This window comes from Orbicella faveolata, unplaced genomic scaffold (assembly GCF_042242905.1).
Source record: "Orbicella faveolata isolate gen_17 unplaced genomic scaffold, um_ofav_v1 contig_14, whole genome shotgun sequence".
NCBI lineage: Eukaryota > Metazoa > Cnidaria > Anthozoa > Scleractinia > Merulinidae > Orbicella > Orbicella faveolata.
Window position 1 is genome coordinate 21,537,464 of NW_028301541.1, and position 18,428 is coordinate 21,555,891.

The 18,428-nt window shown below is 38.9% G+C and overlaps 1 protein-coding gene across 1 annotated transcript; it reads right to left on the reverse strand.

Moving 5' to 3' along the window:
* Positions 1 to 1,421: 1,421 nt before the first annotated feature.
* On the reverse strand, positions 1,422 to 18,056 carry LOC110062200 (transient receptor potential cation channel subfamily A member 1-like). Its single transcript, XM_089287077.1, has 25 exons — positions 17,793 to 18,056; positions 17,115 to 17,212; positions 16,986 to 17,033; positions 16,402 to 16,587; positions 15,396 to 15,584; positions 14,756 to 14,842; positions 13,669 to 13,754; positions 13,049 to 13,210; positions 12,109 to 12,223; positions 11,653 to 11,822; positions 11,096 to 11,180; positions 10,904 to 10,960; positions 10,442 to 10,507; positions 10,283 to 10,353; positions 9,355 to 9,493; positions 8,653 to 8,694; positions 8,284 to 8,364; positions 7,454 to 7,620; positions 7,011 to 7,071; positions 6,839 to 6,910; positions 6,230 to 6,403; positions 4,581 to 4,649; positions 3,349 to 3,450; positions 2,908 to 3,026; positions 1,422 to 2,627 (listed from the first exon to the last, which is right to left on the reverse strand). The coding sequence occupies exons 1-25, from the start codon at positions 17,857 to 17,859 to the stop codon at positions 2,489 to 2,491; spliced, it is 2,652 nt and encodes an 883-aa protein (XP_089143203.1). The 5' UTR covers positions 17,860 to 18,056; the 3' UTR covers positions 1,422 to 2,488.
* Between the last annotated feature and the right edge of the window lie 372 nt (positions 18,057 to 18,428).

The following is an 18,428-nucleotide window of genomic DNA, read 5'->3' on the forward strand; positions in this document are numbered from 1 at the left end:
ACACGCGTCACACAACGCACAATAATTGGCGCCAAACACTAAACAGTTTTAAAACGCGTGTTTTCAACTTTGAGCACAAAAATACCTCACAACCTTGTGGTCTCTCTGTCATTTAGGGTTTTTAATTCCTTAATTAACCCTTCTACAGAGTCTTAAGGTGGATATTGAGAATAATTATTTATAGTTTGTGGATAATTTAGTACGGCATAATTACTGAAGCGTATGCGATCAAAATTAATTGGCCTTTCGTTCAATATACTTGATGATCGTTTTATGCAAATATAATTAATCCTTTAATCTCGAATTTTTAACGCTTCTTCACGTTTTGCATTTAATTAAAGAGAACAATCTGCATGTCGAATGAATGGAATCATATTTAACAGTCAATGCTACAAAGCTCATTCTTTCTTTTCCAATTTTGGGGCTTCTTGATTTGCGTACGGTGAAAATGAATAAAACATATTTCACGACATTCAATCATTTTTCGCGATTTCAGAAAAAAATAGACTTAAAGAGAGTTATTTGTCGGAAAAAAATCATCATTGTTTAATCACAATGCCAGTGAACAAAGAGGCATTAATTTTGTAAAACTGTCGCTTCACTGTGATTGACCAAGCGCAGGCCAGCTTTATACTACTTGTCATATTTGAAAATTCTAACAAATGTAGGGAGGGATTAAGGAGCATATGAGGGAATACAAGGGGAAACAAACTTGAAGGAGGGATGCATATGGCATGAGAGAAGGCTCTAAGGAACTCACGATGAAGTTAGTTGGCACAAACGTGTGTGGGAACTCATTTGAAACGCAAGGTGTAGGGGGGAACGCGATAAACAGGACAGGCAGGAGAAAAACTTGGGGGAAATGCTAAGGGGGGTATACCAGGAATGCATGGCGTTACGGAGGACAAAAGGTTCATTCTACCGCAGCGAGTAGGCCATGAGGGAGTTAAAATAGGACATGTATTGAGGGAACGCACGTGGAGGAAACAAAAATTGAATGGCCAGAGAAAGCAACTGCAAACTAATGGGGAACACGGAATATTTGCTGAGTATTTGAATTTCCTAAGGCTAAATGACAAAACTTTCCTATGGTGTTTTCTGGAAAAGTGACACAGGTTGAAAGCGATATTAAAACAATTTGGCTTCTTGAAAAAAAAAATGACCTCAGTTTTAAGGGGAATAATATAGGGTCATCATCGCTAGAAGACTCATTGAAGTTAAAGGGGCTCAGCTTTCGGCGCATGGCTGGTGCGAGTAAAATTAATGACCACGGTGAAAGGGAAACAATTTTCTTTGAAAAGGAAATCTTTCCGTGGTTATTTCCAGTTTGTAAAGATTTTACCAGAGAATTACGGTGACATGGAACAATGTTTAGAGCTTAGAAGATAATCAAGTGCAGAGATAAACGCAGAGACCTCTAGTAATTAAACTCCATTAGCTTTATTAACAGTCAATACTATCCTCAGTCTTACAACTTGCTGGAAAAAAAAGCAAACTATTCCTTCAGGAATGTGTCATGTTAACTCGGAATAAATGACTTGAAGTAATTGAAAGAGAGACTGATTTTCGGCTCATAATACGTATAGTTAAAATGCTGGTTGAGAAGACTAGGGGTTGGGTCACACAATTTTAGTCAAGTTTATGACTAACCAAATGATCATTACCACATTATATAACGGCTTAAAACTATGAAGAACTTAAAAGCAACACAGAAAAGCCGAAAAGAGGCATGGATGGGCAAAATTGAGAACATTGAAACGGATTGCATTCGGGTAAACTTGAAAAACAGCGGACCAACTTTTTTCAAGTTCATCTCAATTAGTATGAAGGCGCTATTTATAGCGGTCGAAAATCATCCCAGTTTGTTGTGTGGCTGTGATTTTGCTCGAAGAAGACAGTTACATTGTCAATTTGAAGTTTAAACCTCGTAATTACCGAAAATAAACAGAATTAAGTAAAATACCTTAACCCAGCCTCTTAACTGCAAATGTAACAGGTAACAGTGTTCAGAGGCTAAATATGATAAACTGCAGCGAATCATCGAAAAACTAAATACTTCTGAATGAAAAGAATGCAATGTATTGAAAACGCTTAACTTGAATCATTGATAAAGCTAAGTACGAGTAATACAGTAGGGAAGGGATTAAACCCTTTTTTTAGCAGAGAAACTCATTAACGTAACAGAGAAATACATTAATGTTTTGCAGTGGAATTTAATTAGCCTGTGTATGACGTCGTTGTCAATTTATTCCTTTTGGCAACGATGATTGGTCTAATCTACTTTCTCAACTTTTCAATGAGATTGATAGTGTCTCTTATCTTTAGAATAATGACAAATGCTTTCTCTCGCTTTGATTGGCTGTCATCGTTGGTACGACTGGTTTGACAGGTTTTTTCATCCGCTCGACAGTCAAATATTTGATTTGAACGATTAATAAGTGTAATAATGTCAGCTATAATGTAAAGAAAGGGGACTTATAAACTAAACCTAGAACCTGTGGGGAGCTAATCGTCTTGAGATTTTTCTCTGCTGTGACTGCCGAAATTCCTCCTCTGCGTGCTTCAGTTGATTTATCGATTTGAGCATTTTTGATTGTTCCTCTAACAGCTGGTATATTCCTTTGATTCTGCAAAGAGGAATGAAACAAGGATAGTTACAGTCAGGAGAGAATGAAGAGTAAGAAAGTTAATCCCCCATATAAGCCTCACTTTCAAGTTAATCCCTCAAGTTATTTTTAGATATGATTGATGCAGTCCTCGCGTGGTTGCCACAGTGTTACCACACGTGTTGCGTTGATCTCTATTTTGAAAGTGAAAACGATCGATGAAACGACAATCTGAAAGCACTTTGGTCAAAAATAGAGTAAAATAGAACGTTATACAAGACCGTCATAGCAAATCTCGTACCTGTTCTCTTGCTCTTCCATTCTCTCTATCAGCGGCTGAAATTCAGGAGGAAGCTCTGGGGCTGCATTCTCCTCCTCCTCTTCTGTTGGTCGGCTAAAACCTAGAAGATGCTCATAGAGCTGATTCAAAGAATAACATCTCAAAATTGATACCTCGTACTGATCCTTTTTGGGTATTCGCTATGGTGTATTTAGCACTTCAAGTTAAATTAAACGACTAAAGCCGTTGCACTCGGACAAGAGACACTGTATCACATAATAGACGATGGTATCTTTTCTCTCCCTCCCCCCTCCCCTCATCAAAACTTCAGTTCAAATTATTCTTACTGACTTTGCTTTATTACTTGCCATTCTCCATTTAGCAGTATTAACGAGAATAAAAAACGTTGTGTTGTCGGTAAAACGTTCAAAAGATGAATGAATTTGTATAAAGTTAAAATACCTTGGATTCATCCTTGTTTGGATACTCTACATGTTTTTTAACATGAGCACGATTGGCAAATTTTTTCGGAACAGTTTCCTCCATATCTAAAACCAACTCGACCTGAAAAGTAAGTAGACGAAAAAAAAAAAAAAAAAAAAACCCAGAAATGAACGTGCAGTAACGGCGAATTGATTCAAAATAAGCAATTGAAGAAGGCAAGGAGAAATTCGAATTACTCACTATAAATTCATAGCTAGGAGTTATAGCTAAGTATCTATGTACACGAGGAATATGTTTACTCTCCATACTACCTCCTATAATTTACGCGGTAACTGCATTCTGACACTCCCTGTACCTAAAACTACCACTTATGGCCTTCGCTCTTTTTCTTGTCATGACGTTAAACAATGGAACTCACTGCCGGACACTGTTTGAACTTTGAACTTTAATGACTTGAAAAAGGTATTAGCTATCCTTTACTTAATGTAATTTTGGGACATTTTGTAAATTAAATTTCTGCTTAATATAGTATTTTAAAATATTCACTATACAGATTTATTTCATTCTAGCCGTTAATTGTAAATATTGCACAGACTTGTAGTTTGTATATTATGTTGATTTCTTTCCTCATTTTTCTCTCGGAAAAATTATCTTGTTAATAGCTTCTCTTAAATTCGAGAAAAAATATAGTTTATGTATGTACGTTTGATAAGAAATCTTTAAATTTCATCATACAGAAAAGTATCCGATAGCAATGTCCTTAATGTCATTAAACCCATTTAACTTTTCAGGGGGAGGGAGGGGGTGATTTGGTATAGGCATGAGTTTTTTTAAACCCTTTTCTTCTCTAGAATTTTTTTTCCTGGGGACATGGGTATGCATGTTATTTTTTTCTCTATATAACATGATTTTTTTCGGCTCATTGAACGTGGTGAATTATTCTTTTTGATAGTGGTCCTTTGCATGAGTTCTTCAGTACAAGCATGCATGCTGGATATTTTTTCAAAATCACCCACCCCCACCCCTCATAAGGCAAATTGTCCATCCCTTAGTAGCTCTAATTTGTGTATCGTTTAAGCGTCAACTAGGCTGGAGCCACGTCCAGACTGAAATGGGCTTAATTTTAAATTCGTCCATGTGCATACTGGCCGTTCTAACATGGGAGTCCCTGCTCAAGAAGGTCTTTTCTTTGCGTTGATATTATTTTCTGAAGAATAATTATAGTAATAACTACTTAGTGGCTCTTCTACCTGCATGACGTAGCGATCAATCAACGCATTGACTTGAATCTTTTCAATATCTCCCACTGCAAGACCGACCTAAAATAGAACAAGTAAAAACAAGCAAAGTAGAGAACAGGAGTGGTTGGTGAAGGGCTAATTAACTCTCAAAACGTTAATTCCACCAACTAGCTACAGTGCTTAATTTACCTTTATCAACTCCAAAATAGCTTAGCTTCGAGCAGTTTTCAGTCGAGTGTCGTGAAACCAAACCCAAAGTAATCACTCAAGCCATTCACAACTTGTGACACCGCAATTAGTACAGTAAACCAATCAAACCTCGAAGTAGTTACAGGTAGTTGACCCTGCGCGAAGCGCGGGAAAACGAGTGCCAGAGACCTACGATTGGTTTTGTTTTTACTGCTGATTGGATGAAAAAGTGGCACAAGTTTTTTTAAGCCAATCGTGTAGCATATAATGCAATACCAATTGTCTTTCGACACTCAAATGAAAACTGCTCTGTTAGCTCAGAAACTAATACCTTTATGCAGAAGAGGTGTATCGTATGACCTTGCTCCTTTAACATAGATGAAGACAGAATGTTTTCGCGGGCAATCCCCTGAGTTCATTTCGAGTAATTACATTTGGCAATGAGATTTCGAAACTGTGAGTTCTAAAATCTCAGGATAGGAGCGTTCGGAAGTAAAATTAGCTGGAGGTGTCCCGGATAGCTTGATGCAGAATGATATTTGAGTTATTTTTTTTTAAGTTGGGGGATCCGGAGGGAACTCAAGTAAATTAAGGCAAGGGCCTCCAGTTATTCACCCGGAAAGCTAGGGGGTGGTGTATCTTTTGAAGCTTTAGTTGTAGCAGCATGAAACTTTGCCAGGTCAAAAGGTTGACAGTTTGTGTCAATTTGGAATGTCGAAAATATGCAAATTAGGTCACGTGGTCTCTGCAAGCCAAATAATCTCTTTTTTTAAATGGGAACACTTTTCTTATGTCCTTAAACTTTGATGTTAGTTTCATGAGTTTAGGGTCATTACATACATCGTTTCTGCGCTTGGAAAAGTTAAGATACGTAAATACGAACTTTTAAAAAGACAAATCACTTTTATTGGGGGACTGGGTACTAGTAGAAGAAACCGTTTATTTCCAGAAATAATGAACTATCCAACAATTGCCAAGCACAGTTCCTTTGCTGTTGTCATTAGGACTTGTCCCGTACCAGTTCTGTTGAAACCTTCTTTTTGCAAACTGTTCCCATTTTTGCTTAAAGATTTTCCACGTTTTTTGGCCGTATCAAGTCACGTGACCTAATTTGCATAAGTTTGACAAGTCAAAAATAATCACTTTAGAAGATGTATTTGTCTCCCAAAAGTTTATGTTGTTATGAACCAAGCCTCAGAACGTAGACCACCCCCTAACTGTTTTGAGGAAAATAATTGCTGACCCATGCCTTAATTTTCCTGAGAATTATTTTTGCCTTTCAGGATTCTTTTTTGTGGGAGTTTGATCTTTGCCTCACTCTTCAACCCCTGATATATGAAACATTTCTTGGGTTTTTACCCTTTTAAGGGGGGAGGGGGGGGGGAGGAGGAGGGATTATGTTTGTCATCCATGGGGTTCAGGCCTCACTCTCCCCAATCACAATCCCGATACTTAGGTATAAAACTCACCAGCATGTTCATAAGAATGATGGGCATTCCCAGCACAAACATAAAGAACAGTATATTCGTCAGCGTAGCGTATTCCAGTTTACCCCACGGCATAAACGTGTCGGCGTAGTTGAGTTCACCGAGGGTCATCACAAATATGGTCATCATGGAATACGGAAAAGTAGCATATGGCTCCTGGAAATTATGATAAGTGAGTAAAATAACCTGTAAATAACTAACTTTTGTGGTGTGAAAGGGGCGGGGGAGGGGGTGGAGTGGCCCAACAATTTGCGGAACAGACTCTGGATCGGGGATTGGGCGGTTCCAATTCGTGCGCTTATTGGGAAAGACATTTTACCCTGAGACCTGACAAAATATAATTCCCTCTCTCCAGGGGGAGTAACGATAAACGGTGTAGAATCCCACTGAAAGGAAACATTAATGTAAGTCACTTAATTTTACAGACAACGAGATCAGCACAGTGTCAGTGTCAGCGCAGACTTTTTCCTCACTGCTTGCTACGCTAACATGACATTAAATTTAAGCCATTATCCTCAGGCTAACAGGCATCGCAAAGTTGAAAACAGTATATTATAGGTAAAAATAATATTAATGTTCAAATAATCTCACCGTTTCTTCGTCCAGCAGCAGATAAAATGTGCTACTAAATGCCATAACGAACATGAAAAACAGAAGCAAAACCTGAAAAAAAAAAAAGATGGATCAGAAATATCTACAGAAACTAGCCGACGTAAAGACATTTAACGTCTCAGTAAATAAGGAAATAAGGCAAACCACGCACCTTAAACAGGGTGGCAAACATGGTCGTTAGCATAATGATGTATTGCCCGTACGATGAAAACCTGTGTAATGTAAAGTGATGGGATGGTTTTAGATAGGATTATTCAGATCTTCGCTTATCACAACAGACAGGGATTTTCATCGAAGAATTTTGCTTACCTAACATTAGAAATGACAACTTTCTTTACAATAATAACGTAATAATTTATTTCTCATATAGCGCTATATACCATGTATACAGCAGGAAGATTAACAGTGTAATAATAATAAATATTTACAGGAGTAATGCCAAAAAATATCGACAGAGATAAGAGCTAAATTTTCATGAAAAGGATTTAGCCGAATGTTAGTAAAAGTTTCTAAACTTAGAACAAAAGGTAACGTTCAAGGGCAACGTCTGCTGGTCTCTCCTAGTTCATGCGCTCTTGAAACATCTTAATTCACCTTCGAAGGAACAGAATAAGGTTCAACCATCCAAAGAACAATGCCAGAGCTCCCAGTTCCTGCTTGACTCCGAGTTTGCAGTCACAGGGTGGAAGAATGTAGAAGAGAGCCATGACATACCCCGCCCAATCCAGATAGTTGGTAAATGAAAGAAGGTAGTTCAGTTTCTGCAACAGCAATAAACATGTGTTGTTAGCATAAGTGTATCAGCTCCCGTAAGCTTGTAATTCTCTTCATTGTTAGCAGCTGTTATTGTTTTAGGGCTAGGGGCATTGTTTCTGTTGCTTGTTCTATTGTTCTCTCAAAGGGTAGCGACCCATTCATGTGAGACCTTACGAAAGCTGCTACTTCACCCGTTGTTAGTCGAAGCTGAGATGGATTTTAGGTCAGGTCACGTCAGATCAGGTCAGTCTAGATCACACTAGGTGAGGTGAAGTGAGGTGACGTCAAGTGAGGTGACGTCATGTGAGGTGAGGTAAGGTGACGTCAGGTGACACCAGGTGAGGTGACGTTAGGTGACGTCAGGTGCTTTGAGGTGACGTCAGATGACGTCAGTTGTGGTGAAGTGACGTCAGTTGAGATAAAAAGTTAAGGTGAGGAAAGGTGAGGTGAGGTAGGGTCAGGTGAGGCTAGCCAAGGCAAAGGCACTCAGGGTGTGATCCGGATCAGTGTTCGTGATCCTAGATCATTCGGATCATGGTCTATCAGAGGAGCTGATGAAACCACTCTGAGCAAGAATTCATCAGTTCCTCTGACACACTATGACCCGAGTGATCTTGCATCAATGTTCCTGACCTCGATCATCCCAAGAGAGCCTGTTATAGACTAACCTGTTTTTTGAACTGCAGCAATTCCTTTATCATGTGGAATATCGTGATTATCAAAACTGCAAACTGAACACCCTGAGATAACTGCAAAAAAAACAACAAATATTTACCAAGGCGGATGACTGGATTTGCAACTGTTTTGGTACAGGAAATGGCGATAGCTTTAAGAAAGGAAAATTGCAACTTGTCAGCTTCTAAGTAGGCATAGCTGCTATTTTATTTTCTTTCAAGTACTTGGTGTAAGGGTATCTGGCATCCGAGAACAACCTCGATTCCAGGCCCTGCTTGGATAAAATTCTTGCCTGTTATCAGTCACGTGATAAAGGGCGCATTATAAACGGGATACGTAAGATAACATTATATTTGTCTTACCGGATGTTTCAATCTACACGGGAGATCAAAGTCAATGTATTCCTGTAAACAATGAGAATAATGAAAAGAAAACACTGTTACGTGTTAGTGAAAAATGTTTGAGAGGCAACTACGTGTATCGAAGAACAATTAGCTTTTTGTATACCTATGCTAGATAAGTCTAATTATGGGTTCGGAATAATTTTCGTTTCTGCTGATTTTGGAAAAACAGTTTTTTTCTCACCTTTAGGCCGTGCATGATTTATTTTGGCGCATGGGCAATAGCTTGTGCAGATTATTGTTTTCTTTTAACAGGACTTGGATGGTAGAAAACACTTAGCTTGCTCGATTTTTCCCCATGGCTCCCCATGCACGATTTGTTTTCATCAGTTTTTGGTGTGCAAGAATTTGCGGGGGGGAGCGCCCAACCTTCCCCACCCCCTACCCTCAAAGAAATAATGGTCAGTCCCTTACTGACGGCATAATGTGGATTTCCAGTTTTCTAATAAAATTGTAGAAACTGTATATTAAAATGTACCATTCATTTGCTTGAATTTTGTCAGAAATCCTGATACTGTTATTCCCATATTTACGAAATTACTTAATTTCAATTTTGAACTTCAAATAGTTAGTTTCACTGCCATCATAAGTAGTTTCAAATCGAGGTCCATATGCTAAAAAGTTGACATATTATTTAAAAAAAAACCTGCCAAAACTGGTTACCTTTCTTGGCATGGTTTCATTCAAGCCACAAAGTTGCTTCTCGTTAGCCCGTGTGGAAAGAGCAAGAGCGGTCAGCGGAAGAACGAACAGAAGATACAGAAGCATGTTGATAACCAAAGATTTCCATCCAAACGTCTGCCTGGATGGGAAACAATTTGAAAACAACTTGACTAAGAAAGAGAGAAACTTATCACCAAACATTCTATTTTTCTCGTTTAACAACTCTTTTGATTAAGTACAGGCGAGAGAAAAAAATTAAGTTTTCGGTAAATCTTCGTCAGACTTTCCGATTGCTATCGACCAATCGAAGTGTGACACGAGTACTTGGTATTACACCGAACGTTGTCCCATGAGTTTGAGGGTACAAGGGTTCGTGCTGGCACTTAGCAACCTCTTTCACGAAAATTTCGAAAATCTTACTTGAATCTTGGAGGAACGATTAAAAACGAATTAAAACGAGCTAGTTTTGGCAACTGAATGAAGATCACGTTGACTTTACAATATTAACATTTACTATAAATCTACTAGCGTTCTATCGCGAATGCCATTCTCTTATTGGCTACGCTACTCACTATCTGTTCTGTGCTAAAAAATGAGTAGCCTTGAAGTGTGCGGTTGTTAACAAAATGGCGGCTACTGATTTGCGTTTTCGAAGTGTTTGTAAAGAGGATTTGAATAAAGTTTTACACGACTAGTAGATTTATATTAAAACAATTCGATTTTTCGTTCTCAATTTCTTTGCGTGATGGAAATCTCGAGCTTATGATCTAATTGTCACATACTATGCCCCTCTGGCCGCGCGAAAAGTGGGGCGAGAGCAAAAACTCGATGAAGAGGGTGGTGGTGAAAAAAAGCTCGCTCGTACGCAAAGGTTTTCTAAGAAGTATATATTAAGGATAAACTAAAATTAAATCGATACTGTCTTTACCATTTTATACTCATAACATTATAGCAAACAGGGTGGCTCAAACAGTTGATACGACGGTGCTTTAACATGGTCTGCGATAAAAAGGAGATAGAAAAATTAATGAGAAGGATCAAATCTTGTCCAAAAGTGAAAAAACAACCTAAGTTCGCACGTTCGTACCTTCAGTACTGCCAAAGGATCTTGCCCAGGCTCTGCTCCTTGAATCATCGTGAAATCATATGTTACCTGGTAACACCAACAATTATAATGCAATTACTGAAATGTCTGGGCTGCATGCATACATTCCTTTCGGAAGATAAACTGCTAGGAGAAATCTCTTTACAAAAATATAGATGATAATTCTACTCTTGGGAATCCCGACCAGTGAAAAAATTCATTGATTCAAGCTGGTGTTGGAACCCGCGATCCTCGGTTTACGTTCACGGCTCTACCACATTAAGAGGAACAACCTAGCCATAATGGAAAATCCCACTGTACAGAATATTATTGCAACAAACATGCCTACATGTAACATGACAGTGTTCTGATTCTATACTAGAGCCATCTTCACGCAAATAAAATGACAATTCTGCACTATAAATCATCTTAATGCAAAACATCCAAAAATATAATAAAACTCACTTTGAAATCTTCGCTGTCGGGGTTTCCTTCCTTTGTAATACACTGATCCATAAACCGCTAGAAAGGCGAACAAAAAAGGCATATGTAGTCATAACTTGTTTATACCGAAAATCTGAGAAAAATCCTAATATGTGTTATAAGGTTTCAAACAATCCCCAAGTCACTACTACGCTAGAGTATATTTTGCCTTACTATAGCAATTTCTGGCATTTTTATCACAAGATGTTGCATCGTTGCGATGTGTCCGGGAGCAGATGACGTCAGTACTTCGCGCCATCTATGAAAAGCAAGAAGAGATGCTTAAATATATTTTGATATATCAAGAATTAATATGCCTCCCTGTTATATTCTTTTAACTATACGCAAGAATTTGACATCTAAAATAGAAAATAAGCAGACGGTTGTGCTGTCGAAAATTTCAAAACCTGCCCTGCCCTAAACCGAAATTAATACTTCAATTCTCAATATTTCTTTTAACCCCTATATATATAAAGTTGAGCCGCAAAAAAGATCACACAACGACGTCCGAATGCTTGCCCCTCCATACTACATTCTCAGTTCAAAAGAACAGGATCGTACTAGACGTATGTTGATCATGTGCAACGCACGTGCAAATGGCACGTGCGCAAAGCTGAGCCTAGTCTGCGAGCTTGAACTTTAACGAGGAAATAATTGGACGCATTTGCGTCTGTTTGTTTGTTTGTTTGTTTGTATTTTGTCTTTCTTTGCTGCTAACATTCTTAACTAACCTCTCGTGACTCGCTATAGCAAGTAACACATTTTTCCTGTCAGCATTCAATGCGGCGTCCAGAACATTATGGTTCTTTTTATTCAAAAGGATCTCTTGTTCCGGGTAAGACAGCAAGCACGAGACAACTTCTGGGGAATCATGAATGGCGGCCAAGTGTAAAGCGGTGTTCTGGGCGAGAGGAGAATGATAATTCATCTCTTAAAACCAAATCAAAAAGCACCTCATCCGTAAGGAGTTCCACGCGTAATTATTCCAAAATAAATTATATTACATTAGCAAAGAGGGAGTTTGGAAGGGGTACCTGGGGTTCGATTCGAGTCGGTTAATGGTCGGTCACCGAAAAATGAGTTCTGGGAAATTTTTCGGACGGGACCTCTTAAATCCTTTCTTGGAAAATTTCATGATTTATTATGACGACTGTGCATTCAAGTATAATATTTTTAGGTTTTCTCACCTGATTTTTATCAAAGAGGTTGATACATTTAGGGTGGCGCTGTAGAATGTACTGTACACATTGCTTGGATCCTCTCATGGCAGCGATATGCAGTGCTGTCCTGTCGTTGTGATCCCTGAGAATATGAGGAGGAAATACAAAACATTTGACACAAAATACATACTCACCCCATTCGTTCTGGACTGAAAACGTCCCTTCAGCCTTTTTAACTTTAATCAAAAATGTTAATATTGCGCATTTATAAATTGAACGAAATTACGAAACTCAGATCTTTATTGGGGGAATTCTTTCCCATTTTGATTTGTGTACTCTTATTACTGTAACTAAAAGTTATTTTTATCTTTTCAGTCTTGACCTTTCACGAAACCAACAAGCCGATTAGAGCATTACGTTTTTCCTGCTACTGCGGCAAAAATTTAACTAATTTTACTGTACGACGTTTACAAACATAAACAAGGGAGTATTAGAGTTACAAGCCAACGTTTCGACGTCATCCTGGCATCATTCTCAAGGTTTACAGTTAAATTTCCAAATTCCAAAGCACCGAAGTTTACACCACATCGTTCTGTTATGAGGTTTAAATAAGAAGACCAACTGGTGCACAACTTAGAGCAGTTTTCACTTGAGAGTTGAAAAGTAATTGGTTTTGCATCATTGGCTTAAAAAACATTTTGAAGACTCGGGCGGGAAACTCGCGCCACCTTTTCATCCAGTCAAAAGTAAAACCAAAACCAATCGTCACTCGTTCGCCCACGTGTTCCTGCGCTTTGCGTCACCTACACGTAATCACTTAGAGTTTTGATTGGTTTACTTAATTTTCAGCGTCCTTTGTGACTGGCCAGAGTGATAACTTTGGGTTTGGTTTTACGACACTCAATTGGAATCCGGTGTAAAATATCTCTGTCAAATTTTATTCTTAGTATATAATCTCTCAGCCTACTTTTCCACAGTTGCACCAAGATTAAGCAAACGTTCAACAACTCGGTCATGTCCTTCCACGCATGCGAAGTGTAGAGCTGTCTTTCCTTGACTGTTTTTCAGGTTTATTGAACGAATATTCCGACCAGACAGCAACGCTTCAACTATTTCATGCCGGCCATATCTAAAAGGTAAAGCAAATGTATTATTAAAAAACTTGAATTTGTTTCTTTTGATTGTTTGTGAGTTTTAGCGCGCTAAACCTCTTCTCTCTACAACCTTTTACCCTGATTCTCGCCCCATTTCCTTCAAAAACTGAAACGCGATATTGTAAATTTTTCTCCTAGTTCCCGCAATATGTTCCCACGTGGAATGAATTGAGGCAACTAGCATATGTGCAGTCTGACAAGACTTGGATGAATTTACTTCAAGGTTCGCGCATCTTGAAAAGTTTAACCTAAAATTTTCAAGTTGGTGGTTTGTAATCTGGGTTAATCTTGTCCATCTTTAACCATTCTTCTTCCTTTATATTATCTTAGTAAACTACTATTTTCCGGTTTTGTTCAATTTAAAAATACTTTTGTACGAGGCCAAAATAACTCAAAATACCGTGACTGAGCTCCTTCAATATATATTTGGTACCTGGCAGCGCCGTGTAGCGCAGTATCCAGACCATATGACATCACTGTGGTGGCTGCTCTATTTCGCTCCATAAACAATAAGATATTCTGTTGGTGTGACAAATAGCTGGTTTTCAGATGACGTCACTAAAATTCGAACTACAAAACTATTGATCTTCCTGAGATTTTACTTAAATGATGTATAAAAGCAGCTGGAAACTAATATTCATACAAATTTTCGCTCCGAATGGGTTCTTGGTTTTGTGATACACTACGCTTGCATTTCTAAGCTTTTGCGTGACGCGGCATTTACATGACGGCCTAGAGAGCTGTAATGATGGTTAAAAAAGTGACTTATTTCGGGGAACTTGGCTATCTGAACCGATCATGTCTTAGAAAAAGTATTATTTTAATGTTTTAGAGTTCCTCGAGGGATAAAGGCACGCTTTTGTAGCAAAACTCAGTGTCAGATGTTTCTTTTGGTTTCCGGCCACCATGTTGGTGCCCATACGGATGGGCACCAGCATGGCGTCTCCATACAAATCTCTATAAATTTGGGTCAAAAATTTCTTCGCATATCTCGCATAAGAAAAATTGCTGTGACCAGAATTTTGGCGAGAGTCTTTACATATTTACCTTCTTTCACTTCCCAGATTCTGGACTTTATCTTTTGACCGGTTTTAATTTTTATTTTGATCTATTTTGAATTGCGTGACACTGAAAACCAGCAATACGCTAAAATATGTACAGACTTTTATGCAAAATAACCTACGAGTAACCTACGAGTATTTTACTGCAGAAATAAAGAGTCTTTAAGGCGATGAAATTGGTATGAAATAGTATAGGAAATCGAAGAAAGCGTTAATGGAATACTGACTAGAAAAACAAAACAAACAACAAACCGAAACAAAACAAACAACAATACAAAACAAAACAAAAACAAACAACAAACAACAAACAAAACAAACCGAAAAAGAGCAGGAATGTTTGAAAGATTGTTAAATTTTCTCAAAGTCCTTTTCAGATTGTAGATAGTCCAGGCACAAAGCTGGTGCTCAGTCTAACTTGCACTCTTTTAACTCAAGTTGTGAGTGACATTTTCTTCTTACCTGAAGATGACCATATTTGGCAGCGTAGTGGACTGGGGCAAATCCTGTGATATCCTTTTCAGTTATCAATCGGAAAGCGGCGCGTTTCTAAGAAGAAATAAATGCTTGGTAACTTTAACTGGAACCCCCAAGGTCAAAGAAAGAGAGGGAGACCACGGAACACCTGGCGGCGGGAGCTTGAAAAGGACATTAAAAGGACTGGACACGCATGGAAACATCTTGAAAGGATAGCTCAGGACAGAGGAGACTGGAGAGTTGTTATTGGTGGCCTATGCTCCGGGAGGAGTAAAGGGCCAAAGTAAGTAAGTAACTTTACATAATATTTCATCTGATATTTACTTAAAATCGTCCGTATAGCAAACTTAGCTTCGAGAGGTTCTTGGGACCAGTATTTGACTGGTTCCTAGTCTTCTCTCACGAGAAAGGAGAGCCATGATGATGGTTGAGGAGGCTCTCTTTTATCATACCCAGGGCTTCGCAAATTACACCACGAGGCGACTGGGTACAACTCAGCCGAGTAGAGTGCGGCACTTTCAGATATCCCAGTGGTGTCAAATGTTTTAACAGGGTCTACATTGTCAAAGCCATTGGAACCTCCTAAACCGCAGCGGCTAAATAAAATCAGCGATGTATTTCGTACCTGCAGTAATACCTCCATTGTATCTGTATGTTCCACGGCCACTCTTACACAAGATTGCATGTCCACGTCTTTGATCGTGACGTCAGCACCACCGTCAATTAATGCTTTAACAGACTCTGTTGCGCCCTCGGCGGCTGCTAAGAAGAGAGGGGTGCGGCGGAGTTTGTCACGAGGGTCTACTGAAGCACCCTGAACAGAAAAACAGTTAAATCAAGGTCGTTGCCTCCTTTTATTTGTGGACACTCGTTCTGCGCAACGCAGAATGGGGAACATAGATTTTAAGCTTTTTTGGTGGAGGTTGTTCAGTTTAAACCGTAAGACGTACACCGTACGAGAAAGACGTATTGATACATCAAAGATCACGTAAAATCTAGTGTGAATGCGCAGAACGTATACAAAAGAGAAACCGCTGTAGAGTTGACGTAGCCAACTTTTAACATACCTAATAATATACGTGAAAAAAATTACTGATTGGCTGAGAGCAGTGCAGTTCAAGTGTACCATCAGTGCAAAAAGTGTAACATCAGTGCAAATTACACATCGTAATTCTGGGTTATGATTGGCTGAAAGACTATAGGGAATTTTCTAAGCCAATGATATCACGTAAAATGATGACGAAAATTTTGTGCGGGAACTTTGAAAAAAGGTTTTCACTAATAAGAAAGAAAGAAAATGAGAAAGAGAGATCTTCCGGCATTTCTTCCAAGCGAATTTTTTCATGTTTATGTTATTAATAAGCGGCTCGTGCAATTTCAGCTTTTTGAAAAACTCACTAGTGCAAATGAATTCCAAATAGCCCCTTTCACGGTTACCTTTGCTTATTTGCATTACAATAAAATCTAGCATGGATGAGAGGCAATTTCGGGCTATTTTGTATTTTTATCCCGAAATTGCCTCGCATCCACGTTGGATTACATTGTAATGCAAATGAGAAAAATTAACCGTGAAAAGGGCTATTGAAAGAGAAAAACCGTATGATTACTTATACATATATATATATTATTACCTGTTTTAAAAGAAACTGTACAACGACTGAGTGATTGTTGAGCGCAGCCATGTGCAAGGGAGTCAAACCTTGGCTGTCAATCAATGTTATTTGACAAATGGAGGCATCTTTAGAAACAAAGAGCTGAACAATCTCAAGAGATCCTTGAGCGCACGCCACGTGGAATGCAGTAATTCCTTGACTTCCCTAAATCAATCCAAAGAAATTAAAAATAAGGAAAATACAAAAAAGAATGAATGAATGGAATGAATGGATGCATGGATGAATCAAAGAATAAATGGATGAATCAGCGAGCTAGTCAGTCAGTCAGTCAGTCAGTCGGTCGGTCAATCAGTCAGCCGTTCAGTCAGTCAGTCAGTCAGTCAGTCAATCAGTCAGTCTGTCAGTCAGTCAGGCGAGTCAGTCAATCAGTCAGTCGGTCAGTCAGTCAATTAGTCAGTCGGTCAGTCAGTCGATCGATGGATCGATCGGTCGGTAGTTAAGTCTGTCAGTGACATTTATACATCGTTAAAGTTGTGATAGACCAATAATCTGTTTTGAATATAAATTTAAAATAAATTTATTTTGTCATTAATACTGGTTACCTTTGGCTGTCGAAGAATGGCTCCATTGTCCATACAAAGTTGTACCACCTAAGGCAAAACGATTCAATTATTACGTTTTGGCCTCACACTTGATGAAGAAATTAGAATTGTCATAAGAAGGTTAGTTACCTCAGAGTTTCCACTTTCGACTGCTAAGTGAAGCAGAGAGCTTCCCTCGGAATCCACGTTAAAAAGTATGTCCTCCAATAGCCTGTGTTTTGATTTAGCTGCCAGCAAAAAAAATGCATTGTTATTAGGCGTTTCTTTACTGAGTCGAAGAGCCGGGTGGATAAATTTTTATCTCGAGGCCTCCAGACAAACTCATTTGGGGTGATTTTGTGTTTTATTCGATTTTAACCTGCTGTAAATTTTGTGAAAGATAATAAAATGCCCATAGTAAGTAGATAGAACGAGGAAAAAGCTCTTACGGTTTAGGTTGGAGTCCTTCAATGGAGTCTGAGAATTCCTACCCCGCCTCAGATAAAACAATTATGTCGGCCTTAAGAGTTAAATAGTATACCCATCAACAACCCGAAGTGAAGAAATCTCGAAGAACTCAACCCCAACTCATGACCCAGTCACATTTAGTAACACATATCCATATAGTATACGTCACTCAGTCGGTCGGTTGTTCTTTCAGTCGATCACTTGTTCAGTCAAACAGACAGTCATTCAGTCAGTCAGTCCGTCCGTCCGTCCGTCCGTCAGTCATTCAGTCAGCCAGCCAGCCAGCCAATCAGTCAGTCAGTCGGTCTGTCATATCCTTCAGTTATGAAATAATTCAAAATCACACTAGATGCTGCTGACCATCTTCAAAGAAAAATTCAACAGCATTCTTGGCTCCCTTTTCAACAGCTCGTGCAAGAGGAGTCATGTTGTCGTCGTCACGGCAGTCCGGAGAGGCGCCATGCTCAATCTAGAACGAGAATACACATCCAAAGTAGACTGGTAAAGTTTCACTCGGCCATACAGTGTCTACTAACTTGGGAACATTGTTGTTGCCGGAGTTGAATTTATACTAGCTAGTGGGACCGAAGCCGTTTCTACATCAGGGTACAGAAAGGTATTCTTAGAGTTAAGTGTCTTGCCCAAGAACAAGCACAACACAGTGACCTCAGCCTATGTTTTGGACGAGACCACTTGGTCTTTAGTCTTGCAAGGTTATCGTTAAGTCACCGCACCTCTCATTCATACAAAGTAGTCTGACTAGATTTCACGAAAACATTTCACAGACTAGATATATTGTTTTAATTCAGGCCTTGGGCTGGGCTATTTTTATTTCAAGCTTTCGCCGTTCTACGGCATCACCAGGGATTGAGTAAAAGAAAATATTCAATAGTACGTGATATAAAAGTGGTGTAGGTGACGCAAATGATTAGAATATATAATAAGGACAATGAGTGTAAATATGGTGATGGTGTCAAGGACTGGGAATTTGAACTT

What these genes read in the sequence shown, in the direction of transcription:
- LOC110062200 (XM_089287077.1), bottom strand. Translation starts at nt 17,859, where the DNA reads ATGACTCCTCTTGCACGAGCTGTTGAAAAGGGAGCCAAGAATGCTGTT. An exon ending in AAATGCCAGAAATTGCTATA is followed by an intron (nt 10,961 to 11,095) that starts GTAAGGCAAAAT and finishes TCGCCTTTCTAG; the next exon opens with CGGTTTATGGATCAGTGTAT. An exon ending in TGCTGCAGTTCAAAAAACAG is followed by an intron (nt 7,621 to 8,283) that starts GTTAGTCTATAA and finishes TTGCTGTTGCAG; the next exon opens with AAACTGAACTACCTTCTTTC.